General features: G+C 28.8%; 1 protein-coding gene across 1 annotated transcript in view; it reads right to left on the bottom strand.

The window, feature by feature from the left end:
• Positions 1–5,307: 5,307 nt before the first annotated feature.
• Positions 5,308–12,941, bottom strand: part of LOC106681896 (unconventional myosin-XVIIIa) — an 18,108-nt gene continuing 10,474 nt past the window's right edge. Inside the window, exons 12-16 of the mRNA XM_014422459.2 lie at positions 11,321–11,481; positions 11,100–11,186; positions 10,230–10,336; positions 7,125–7,244; positions 5,308–5,979 (exon numbers count right to left, since the gene is read on the bottom strand). Of these exons, the coding sequence (XP_014277945.1) occupies positions 5,323–5,979; positions 7,125–7,244; positions 10,230–10,336; positions 11,100–11,186; positions 11,321–11,481 (1,132 nt within the window). The 3' untranslated portion in view covers positions 5,308–5,322. The remainder of the gene's footprint in view (positions 5,980–7,124; positions 7,245–10,229; positions 10,337–11,099; positions 11,187–11,320; positions 11,482–12,941) is intronic.

Here is a 12,941-nt window from a genome sequence, read left to right as displayed (position 1 = left end):
ATTTTGCTTTCTAAAAAAATATATAAGTAAAAAAATCTTGGGACCTATTGGATGTAAATAGCTTTTAGGGCTCTTATTTCAAAAATTTACTCTACTTTTAGGTTTTCTAGTGTTGTAGGTAGTTTTAAAGATATATGAGCTCCAAATAAAAATTTGTCTTTTTTGTAGACAGCATGATCTCTCATTTATTTTATGACAGTGCAATAAATATTCAGAAAAATTTCATCAGATAAATGTCAATTTTTTTGCACATGCTTTCATACTAAAAGTAGGGACCAATCACAGGCTGCATTCTGTCTCAGTTTACATTAAAATGGTTGAGTTAACAAGTTAAGGAAACATTCACAATAAAAAATTGTATTAAAACTTAACTTATGCGGTTTTTGAAATATGTTCCTTTTTTCACCTACATTTTAGTAACAATCTAGTAATAACAAATATAGTGATACAAGATACAATGAAGAAGAAAATATAGAAGCGAGAAGAATGATATTTGATTAAGATCGTGTGAACATGACATTGAGTTGTTAAAGTTAAAAATGATTAGTCTTTTCTTCAGAAGGTAAAAAGTAATAGTTTTCAGTATTCATTTGCTTCAACTTGTCTTTAGGCATATGACTACTCATTTTTGAATATTGATAAATTAATTGAGGCATTGCATTAAAAAACCAGCAAACTCGATTTTGAATTTTTTTTAAAACAGTTTTGACAAAATATTATCACAAGATAAAATGATTTTTTTCAACAAAAGTTAATTCACATGCAATATAACTGTTTTGAGAATAGAGTACCAAAACTGTTTTTTTTTTCGGCCAAGACTCCCATTGGAGTCCTATACTGCCTAACCATGGTTGGGGGTCAAAGTTCTTCATTTTGTGGGACCGCCACGCAATGAAAAAAGTCGACGTCCCAGGCCGGATTCGAACCGGTACCGCCAATAAACATCAAATTGGTAAGACGGTGTCTTAACCACTGAGCTATGGGCGGCCCTACCAAAACTGTTATTTAAATAAATAAAAGTAATTTAAATGGATTTGGCTGGTTTGGGAATTCATTACCTCAATTGTACTACAAGCCAAGTTAAGAATTACAATTGATAATTTCTATTAAAAATTATGGTGGGGCAAAAGGATAAAATAATTAAATAAGCTAGATGTAATAAAGAATATATTTATAAAGTTATCTTTTTGATTAACTAAAATAATAAATGTAACAGACTAGTTGATCTTTCTAGATGTATTATAATCCTGTTAATTTAATTCAATATTAAAATAATAATGATTTCTATAAATGTAAATTAATCTTTTAAAATTTAAAATATTGTTCTTATATTGACAAAGCATACAAATCCTATAAGATTAGGCCTAAAATTTAATTACTTCATTTTTATTAGTAAAACTTGTGGATTAGGAACATAATAGATTACTCATAAACTTTATTTCTATATTACAAAGTTAGATTCGTCAGACTAGATCAACCAGAAAATATTACATTCTTAAGAGACGACCAATAAATCTGTAATAGGCAAAGTAATGCTCGTTTAAATTAACTACAGAATATAAAAGTTCTAGACAATGTATTGAGTTATTTGTACAGGCAAACAAGGCACTTGGTTACAACAAATACATTCCCGAGAAACATCAAGGTTTTATGGAATATACTTTTGACATTAATTTTAACAAGTATAATACTAATGATTTCAGCCCCACATTAAAAAAGTATGCATTGTCGACAAAAAATATATATATATATAAATACATATGGAAGATAATTCACTGGGTCTTGGTTATGAAAACAATAATATCACAGAGACTGTTGAAATAGGATAAAGCTTTAACATAGAATGAAAAATTGACAATATCATAAAATATTCATATAACAGTTGATCTACCTTGCCAATATTAGTACAATTAATTCAAAGGAGATCTCTACATAAATTCAATGATATGTGTAAGCAGTAATTTGTTGATACATAATATATTGTTCTACTTTATGGTTTTGATCATTGTAAAAAAGTATACTTAAATTAGAATCAGTATATTTTTGTTTTCAATTTAGATAACATAACTAACTTTCCTATCTAAAATTGTATTTTCATGTTAAAATAAAGTATATTTTAGGCAACTTTACACAAAGTGCCTTTTTATGATGTCTCAGTAATGACAAAAATCTGACATAGATTAAATTGGTAGAAATAATGAACAAGGAGTTTACAAATTTTTAGTTTATATGAAAATTATTTATGTTATCCAAAAATACAAACTCTTGAGAAGGATATATAATATCCCTGCAGCTAAGCACTTGAGAAATATAAGGGAAAAAATTATCTGTCTTATATATGCTTAGGTGCTAAATGGGCCAGAGCATGTCATATATATTTATAAGCGAGTTGGTTGGTCAATGTACGACATGTCACAATCTCACAAGAGGAGATCATAACACAAAAAAAAGGCAATCTTTACCCGCCAGACACGCCCCGCTAAGACCCCCGAAGAGCAACGGTCCTATATCACTTTTGAAATATTAGCTTAAAATGGGAAGAGGAAACTTTAAGATAGTTTAATCAAGCAATATTTAAAAAACGCTTGAAATTGAAAAACGGCATCTTACTCTTAGTTTTGTTAGAAGTGTTCAAAATTTCAAAATCCTCAACACCATTACCTAAAAGTTATTTCAAATAGTTACGAATCCTAAAGAGATAAATGATTATTGAGTTTTGAAACATTGATAGGAAAATAGTGTTTGTTTTTTTAATAATTTTAAGTTTGTTTATAAATAAGCAACAGATATATAATATGCTTAAAGCTATATTCTTAATGAATTTTGTGATAAAAAAAAGGTTACAATATTTCAGGCGCCTCTAACAAGTTATTGTAAAGGTATCTATCTTATTTTTTAAAACAAATCACCTACAATAGGAAGCCATTTAAATAATAATTTATTGGAATGTATTAGATACTGTAGCCTTTAGTGATTAGAAACGTCGGAGATTCATTATTTAACAATAAAAAAACAATGAATTAGAAAAAATCCTACTAAAGTAGAAAAAAGGATGATATTAAACAAATGTAACTTCAAACTTTTAGCTAATTACATTTTCTGTAACAAGAAAAGTGAAAGTTACTAATATTGAAATCAAAATAAAATAAAATAATCTGGTTGTATCGAGATAAACAAAATTTTTAGGATGTAGCAAATAAAATATAACTCAATATCAGAACAACTTATGGATTAGAACTACCTACTAGCAGAACTATCTCTCATGTACTGAGCCCCTACAAAGCATGCTCATTGGAAGAATTAAATAAAACCAAAAAACATATTTAGATTAATTGCATACTATTGTTTTTTTTAAATGCTAAACTAAAAATTTAAATTTCCTGTAACACAACCAGATATTAAAGAAAAAAAATTACAACATAAACCTTTTTATACAGTGACAAAAGGCTTATGTTTTCCAACTATAAATTCTTATCGTATTTTTTTTTTTTCATTTTCCATGTAATGCCCTTCCACTTACAGTAGGACCTCAGTTGTAAGTATTCAGAAGTCTGGATGACACTGTAGTCTAAATAGGCTCATGAAACTACTCTTTAATCGTCAATAAAACCCAATTGATAAGAATATGTGTGAGTAGAAGAAAATATGACGGATTTGGTCTTTGGATCTCAGTAAGCAATACAGTCCGTCCGAAAATATAAACAATGTGTTCAAAATAATTTTTTTTTTTTTAAATTGGCAATGTAAATAAATATGCACTTAGCAATTATCTATGTTGTCGAAAAAGTTTGAAATTTAAATATGTAAAATGAGGCGCATTTTTGTATACCACACTACATATTTATTCTATATACTCTATAATTCAGACCATTTGATAATCGAGGCTATCTCTTCAACAATTCATTGGATTATTAAGGACCTATACTAAAATAAAATTTAACAAAAAAAAAAAAAAAATTCAAATATACAAATATTAAGTAGTTGAGAACATCAAAGAGGATGGCCAGAATCATGACTTAGGCCTGGAGGTTCATTTTTAGTCTAGATTACGAGCTGAAGTATAGTAGTACTACCTTTAAAATAGATTAATTTTTGAATAATTAATTTATATGAAGTAACTTGTAACAGAACAGGCAGTAGTTTATTTTAATGAATAACTAATAATTCTAGCACATTAGTACCACTTCAGACATTCTAAAAATAATTTAATATTTGCCTAACAAAATAAAACTTGAACATAGTTTGCAACAATATTACTCAAAATCATAATCCTATTATCTCTCAAAAAATAAGAAAAACGAGAAGTATAAATTTACTTATTTTTTATAAGAATTATATAAATTCATAAGTTAAATTTTATTTTTAAGTTCCCTATTTCGCTCCTAAACAGCTACAGAATAAAGAATTTCAACAGTAATTAATGGGACTTATATATCCTTGATCAAGCTCATAAATCTAAAATTCAATTTAAGGTTAATCAATTGTCAATAGACAATTTGATAATTGACTAAATTTACAAAGCAAATAAATAAAACATTTACTATTAAAAATTAAATCCATTGAGTTCTAATAAAAGAATAATTACTATCAACAAAATAAGGGCAGCTCCCAGGTTTTTTTATAATTTAATACAATGGAAAACCAAATGGAAGACCTAAATTCTTATTAAGACTACCAGATATTCAAACATATCCGTTCAAGATATCATTATACAATTGATAAAATTACATTAATATTTCATTAATTCCCTAAAGGAATAACATTCACAATAGTTCATTAATATACTAAGCGTTCTGCAGTCCATCATAGTTAAGTAAGAACAAAACAAAATAACCTTGGCACTGCAATAAAACCATTAGTACAACTTCATTCCTCTATTTACAAACTATAAAATAAGAAAAAGCTTACAACCTTTTTTTAAATATCAAAATTACACGCTATCAGTCTGGAATGAAATAACATTTTAGGGATTCATTTCTCGATAATAAATTAATTGTGGAGGGTAGGCGTTTATACACTATCATCACTGGAAAATAGGAACCAATACCGTGTATAACATAACTCTTCCTCTTTAAAACTTTCAAAACATTTACTAACATATATTGTCTGATGTGACCTAATTGTTTCAATTTTACGAACACTTTGATGAACAAATACCTAATCAATGTAATAATCCATTTTAAAAATATCAAAAAGATAAGTAGTTAAGTAAATAAAAAGAAGGAAGAAGAGAAATAGCATACACTACAATTCAGGAATACTATCAGGGAGAGATATTCAATTCTGAAAATAAATAAAAACAAAAAATGATTTGCCCAGTGTCTAGAACTGTATCCTGTATTTGTTAGGACTCGGCAACGACCTAACAGCTGTCTTAGGTGGCTGCTGGGAGCCTTGTTGTTCCCTGTGGAGCGATCCACGTCTTAGTTTAGGCTCTTGCTTTGCCTGCTCTTCAAAACAGCCGTAGTCTGAGATCTTCCTAGGTGGTGGAAGAAAGCTTCTCTTCTGCTGATACTCACTGCTTCCTTCTGAAGTTGTAGGTTTATCAAAGAATCGGTTGTATTTTTGAACAGGAGACATTCTGATCTCAGTCTCAGTAGTCTTAGTAACTGGGGATCGGCTTACTGACCTCTCTTTCTCCTGCTTTTTAGACTCAGATTCGGATTCGAGGCGAGAATAGCTACGAGGAGGAAGTAATGACCTTCCAGGCGACTCCCTCAACTTGTCCGAATCAGAAGTCTTTCGTGACTCTGAATCTGATAGCCTTCCATACTCACCAACCTTCCTTCCAAGAGGTATAATGCGGACGGGAGATGATTCTCCCTTCGGCTCCTTGGAATCACTTAAACGACCATATTCTCCGAGTTTTTTGCCAGGGCTTCTCTTTGGCCTCGGCAAGGATGAAGGAGGGAGAGAAGCAGATCTCTCTGGAGGCTGGCGGGTCGCCTGCGAACACAGCCCCTGCTTCTCTAACAATACCTAGGATTAAACAAAATACTTTAAGCTTGAAAAAAAAGGGTAAAATTAACCTAATATTGAACACTAGAATAACTAAATTATAAATAATAATAATATAAGTTTGATTAAAATTAAATAACTATTTTTTGACTATTTCATTACTTATATAATTTTACAAATATTTATGGTCATGTTACCAATTTATTTAAAATATTTATTGTTTTTACTAAGACCGTACCCATAAAAAATTGCGACAATTAATTTTTCGGCCTAGTTAAATAAAGGATATTGACATCAGGTATGAGGAAATTATAAGCCCAATATTTTTAAAACTACTACTAATTTCAACAATAAAGACACATAAAAAATAATAAAATTAATTAAATCCTTTACTGCCAAACACAAATTACATCATTTCAATGACCAGAAAATATTCCATCCTGGTTCCACCAATGATGGCGATAACTTAAAATACCCAATTTTTGAGATATAGCACTCCACTTTTGGGGATATGATATTAATTATATGAAACTGTTAATAAAGAATGTAAATCTGTGGTTGCATAAAAATAAAGTAAAAAAAATAAAAAAATTTCACTTGTAACACTATAACCAATAATCTAAGACAAAAACATTTCAAAAAATTGAAAGGAACAGAATTTATATAAAATTGTATCCCTTAAAAATTTCTTTACTAAACAACGAATTTTTTTTTTTTTGGCTAAGACTCCCAGTCCTATACTGCCTAACCATGGTTGGGGGTCAAAGTTCTTCATTTTGTGGGACCACCACTCAATGAAAAAAGTCAACGTCCCAGGCCGGATTCGAACCAGCACCACCAATAGACATCAAATTGGTAAGACTGTGTCTTAACCACTAAGCTACGGGCGGCCCAATGAATTTCTTAACACATAATCTCTAAAAATTTATTTCAGTTGTTTTTTTAATACAATAGAAAATTTGTTTTCATAGCTGCTCCCAAGAATAAAATCAGATTATAAGAAACAGATACATTTCCTCTTGGTAATGAATGGATTCAGTTAAAGTTTTAAATTACGGCTAGAAAACTGAGCCAGCATTATTAAACATTGTACTGCGAGTTTCTATTTTCAAAATATTATTAAAAAATTAAAATTATTAGAATAATATTACTAACGGTTTACTAACCATTTCCTCTCCCCATCCTGAACCTCCACTGTTCACACCCGCCAATAGTGGCTGGGGTATCTTTCCTTTTCTCGCCTGAGAGCTTGGATGAGTGAATCCTGGAAAACAGCACAGTCCTCTCTGAAATCAAACGGAAAATACGACCCAAACTATTGGAGCTTCCAGGACTTTAACTATATACAATGTTTTTTTCTTTAAAAAAAAAAGTGGCAGTATTAGTGACACAGCACACACAAATCATGCTCCAATACAATTTGGGGATATTTCCGTTATGATTTCAATAAAAAAAACAAAAAACAACTTCAAAAAGAAAAAAAAAACGGAATTCCTTTTAGATTAATAAGTATAATTAAACAAGATTATAAAATAAAACAAGCCAATTATGTAGCATTATTATAATTTAAAAAAATGGTAAACACATTCATAAGTTAAAAATCATGACTTTCCTTATATTTCAGAAACATCTTAAGTTTAAATAAAAAGAACAATTAATGATTCTAAGAAGTATAAAATTTCACCTTAACCAAAACTATATTTGCATAAGAAATATCTTACATAGAATATAATATAGAATTATATTAACTATGATATTCAACTAACAATTAAAAGAGAAACTTTTCTACTCCTAAATTCAAATTAAAACAGTTCTTCTTAATGGAAAGTTAGAAAAAATTTGTAAGTAAATAAATATTTCGAAACATTTTGAAAGAAACTAACACAGATCTGTCTAATATATCACATTTTAGAAAGATCAATGTCAAAACACAAAAATGAATGTAGTATTTGAGAAAAGTCAACTTAAAATACTATATAACTGTTTAACTATTTCAATATATTTTTTTTTAGTATTTTCAAGTTGACTTTTCTCGCATGTTGCATTTTTATGTTGTGATACTGCTCTTGCCTAAGTGTGATATGAACATCCTCAACTACCTGTTAACAGGAATATATGTATATGTATTAGATATTTAAAAATAATTCACACATACTTATAAAAAAAAGTTTTACAGTCCTTCCTATTGAAAATGATTTTCATTGAACTTCCGTAAATCATGAAAAAAAAATTCCAATTTTTTTAAGACAATGTTTGCAATAAAATTTTAAGAATTATATGGAAAAAAGTTTTCAGTAATTAAAAAAAAATGATCACGCAATTGAAAATGATAACTATATCTCATAGCACTCGATATTTGTCCACGTTTGACTTGACACTGACGAGTTAGCAGTGTAAGAAAATATGCCAATTCAGTTATGCCACAATTCATGCAAGAAGAAATAAAATTTTTTTAACAGAACAATTTTTCTAAACTCATTTTTCAAGTTAAGAAGCCCTAAATTACATAAAGTAAGGAGATCTCAATATTTTTTTTTTTTATTAATCTACTACAAGTAGTTGAGGAAGTAGTAAAACAATGAGTTAAAAAGTTATGAAAGCAACTTTATTAAAAAAATGTATCCATGCATATCGCCATACTCAATTTATCTCATATAATTTATCTAAAAAACATAAACACCATCTGATTTACCTGAAGTAAAAATCTTCAAAACTCTGAAAGTATGCCTGTCGCCATAATCTATAGAAGACTTAAAAATACTGCATTATCACTTATTTGATTTTCAAAACCTGAGGCTAGCCTGCAGTAAATCTTAAAATATTAATGTGACACTTGGACGAGATATACGATAACATACTGCAATGACACAATGAAACCTATGTAATCAGAAATTTCAGCCAATTTAGATACTCTGAATTGCAGCCAGCACTGATCACCAAAGAGACAATTTAATTTCTAATTACATTATAATCTTTTATTATAAGAAGAATGACAGAATCTCCATTAGTGAAGATTGGGATTGGGAAAAGGATGTGAGCAGACTTAGGATCACTTTGAGTGTCTTTTACAGTAAGTTTTGTTTTGCTTTAATGAATAGTAGATATTTTGGAGACACTCAATTTATACAAAAAGTATTTTTATGTTCTAATTGTAGTACGTTACTAGTGTATCAAGAGCAACAAAAATTGAAATATGTGATTAAATCTTTTTATAACAAAGAATCCTATAACAAGGCAGAAGCTGCTAAACTACAAGCTGCCAGATGCAGCATAATATATTAGGTTTACAGGAAAGATCCATTTTTAGAATAAAACAAATAAATAATAATTTTTGTTTGAATCTTGAATAAACTTTATTGAATATTATAGCTGCCATCATTATTAATGGATTCTTGACTAGTTTTACAGTACAGCTCAAAATTTCTTTAGAATGTCCTACCATAACACAACATTCTCTTACTCATCTTTGCTTTAGAGATGAAGGAGGCAGGTTTTCCAGGATCATAATATACCCTTTTCCTTACAATATTTTTGTAAGTAATCCATATTTCATCTTCAGTTATCATGCGATCCAAGAAGGGTTCAATTTTGTTCTGTGCAAGCAGAGATGTGCATAGATTTGGCACTCAAGTGGCATGCAAAGATGTGGCACTTATCTCAAATATTTCACACCAATCCTAGTTGCTGAAAAGGTTTACTGAGGTAATCCAAGCATTTTTGCAATCTCTGATATCAAAAAGGATTTTGCTCCAACAAGATCATGACATCATTGATTTGTTATATTCTAAGAAATCTATAGAACTTTCTGGTAGACCTAATACTTTGAAAGTATTTTAAAAAGTGAATTAATATATATATATATATATATATATATGAGTGAATTAATGTTTGAAGAAGTATCTTCTCCACTCTCCTCTGGATTAGTTTCATCTTGAATATTATAAACAATTTATTCATCACAGATTTATCTGACAACAATTCTACTCATCAGTTGCCGATAAATCCTAGGATTGCTGATTAACCTGAAGGCTCATCACCAGTAGGCTAGATAGGGAGACAAGAATTTTTTTTTTCAGAATATCAATTAACCACTTATTGAAGCAATTTTCCAGTACCACCACTTGTAATCATTTTCATAATCAGGATTCCACTGTAATTTTAAGGTATACATGACATACATAGTTTGTTTGAATGCACAGTCAACATTAAAGTTATCTGAGAATGCAAGGGAAACAAGAAAAGCAAAAGAAATAAAGGAAAAAAAAAAATACCTTGCTCATGAGTTGCGAGTCCAGTTCCTTAAGTTGATCATCGAGTGATTTGTGATGGAAACTTTCGGTAGGTGTTGAATATTTGTGATGATATGAATCTACACTTCCTAGAAATAATTATAATAAACACTTAATATATTGAAATTATTCTCTATTTTAATCCATTAATGTATTCAATAAACATATTTCCTATAATATATTAAAAAAATCACAAGGAAAACAGGAAAAGTTAAATAAAATTAAAGAAATAATAATTATGGCTGTGAAAAAAAAAATAACAGCCTTTAGTAATAAAACGTTTCATTGTTTAATTTATCTATTAAGCACAATATATTTATTGAACAAAAAAAATTAAGTTACTTTGTTTTCAGTTTTTGATCACAAACTCAATCATCATATTTTGCATCTAACCAATAATCAATAATCTAAACATTATTAAAATAAAGTAATCATTTAAAAAATAACTAATAATGGCATAATGGAGTAAATAATATATAAAGTAACAATGACAATAATTCCTTAGAACTCAGAATGAGAACCAAGATGAACTCTTGATTGTATCTGATTAAATAATTAATTTAAAAATTACCATATATGTAAAGCATATTAGAGAATTTACTGAGTTAAAAAAAAGGGAGGAAATCCTTCCCACCCAGACCCGCCATACTAAGACCTACGAGGACTGATGGTCCTATATCACTTTTGAAATATTTAATTGAAACAGAAAGAGGAGACTTTAATAATGTCGATAGTTTAATTGAGCAATATTTAAAAAGTGCCTGAAATCAGAAAAAGGGCGTGAATTCACGCCGTTTTTAGTTCAAATAGTCATATAATTAGTTTAACGAAAAAATATTAACTAACTCTTACCAGTGTAAGAAGCACCAGATCCGAAACCAGTTGAACTTGTAAGTGCACTCGACACTGTGGAGAAGACACTCGTTGTCGAGACACCACCTAGAGAATTATAACAATTTTTATTAAAAAAAAATAATACGAATGAGGTACACCATTAGACATCTTAAAATAATAAAAAAAATCTAAAATTACATGAGAATTATTTAATTAAAAACAATACTAAATAACAATACCTAAATTATCTGTTGCCAAGACATTGAGGTCTGTGTTTAGACTGGGATCGAGCGAAATGGAAGGATAAGAGCTGGAGACCTCTTTGTCTAAAGTATGCTTTTTTTGCAAGACTCGAATCATTGCATCCCTCTCAGCAAGCTTGCACTCCAGTTCTTTAACCCTATGTAAGATTTACACGTTAGTTTATATAATGCTTGTATAAATAATTATATCATCTGTATAATTTATAATGTACTTTTGCTTTTGAAAAAGATAATACTTCATAAATTTATCTGTTTATAAAAACATGATTCATACATTTAAACAATTAAATAATATAATGCAAATGAATGAATCATTTTTGTTAATTGCATTAAAATAAAAAATATATCTGATTTTATCAACAATATGATTTATCTTTCTTATTTAGATAATAAAAAAAATTTAATTTTTAAAATCTGACTATGGACATAAGGCTAGTGCAATATCTATTAGTGTTGAATTTCTTATGTTAGTGAAGTAGGCGTTCATATAGAAACCTAATATATTGAATATCATATTGATCTTGGTTGGAAGTTTTTCAGACCCGAATGAAACTAAAGATTCTTCAGACAAGATATTAATATACCTTCTTCATATTTTCATCAAGGCTGTTGTGATAGGAGGATATGTAAACTGATTAACTAACTAAAAAAAAATTGTTTTCACACCAATGCAGACCTTTGCCAAAACTATTGTAATAGCATTTCCAGTTTTTCGAGTATTTTCGATTTATATTCTTTTATGAGGAGAAGATGGTTGGGGGTGCGGTCAATGAAAAACACAAATAAGTACGATTAACTTATTTTAATGTGCCAACGTTTCGGCTAGAGTTTCTAGCCTTCTTCAGGGCTAAAAACAGAAAAAGATAACAACCACAGTAAGTATAGAAAAAAAAAAATAAATAAATAAAAAGAAAGTATAAACAGAATAATTTTACACATAAAATGATGATGATTTTACACATTTTATGTGTAAAATTATTCTGTTTATACTTTCTTTTTATTATTTTTTTTTTTAATTTTTCTATACTTACTGTGGTTGTTATCTTGTTCTGTTTTTAGCCCTGAAGAAGGCTAGAAACTCTAGCTAAAACGTTGGCACATTAAAATAAGTTAATCGTACTTATTTGTGTTTTTCATTGACCGCACCCCCAACCATCTTCTCATTCATCATCCACGGTCAACTATCTCTCATAATTATATTCTTTTATATAAGATAACGAGCTAGTAAACACTGTATGTTTCCAATACTTAAAAAATAATAAAAATATTTTATCAGTATATTAAGCTCAAATTGTTTTAAACATTGATGGGATATTACTGAATTATTTTATCCATCACAAATAAAAATTGGTTGAGCCATTTACTCAAAACATCAAAACATACCTACAGACCAAACACATTTAATAATATATTTTCTGAATATTTTGATCTCAAATTGTATTGAAACATCCACTGGATCTCATTTGAGCCATAAAAATTAAAAATTGGTTGGTTAGAAAATATAGTACTAGGAAAATACTAAGCTCAGTAGAACAAAATAAAATAAAACAACTTAGTGACATTTAAATATTGATAATATCCTGAAATTAAATCACTA

Source organism: Halyomorpha halys, unplaced genomic scaffold (assembly GCF_000696795.3).
Source record: "Halyomorpha halys isolate HHAL.00 unplaced genomic scaffold, Hhal_1.1 Scaffold373.1, whole genome shotgun sequence".
Taxonomy (NCBI): domain Eukaryota; kingdom Metazoa; phylum Arthropoda; class Insecta; order Hemiptera; family Pentatomidae; genus Halyomorpha; species Halyomorpha halys.
The sequence above is the reverse complement of the archived record's forward strand: the minus strand, read 5'-3'. Positions and strand labels throughout refer to the sequence as shown.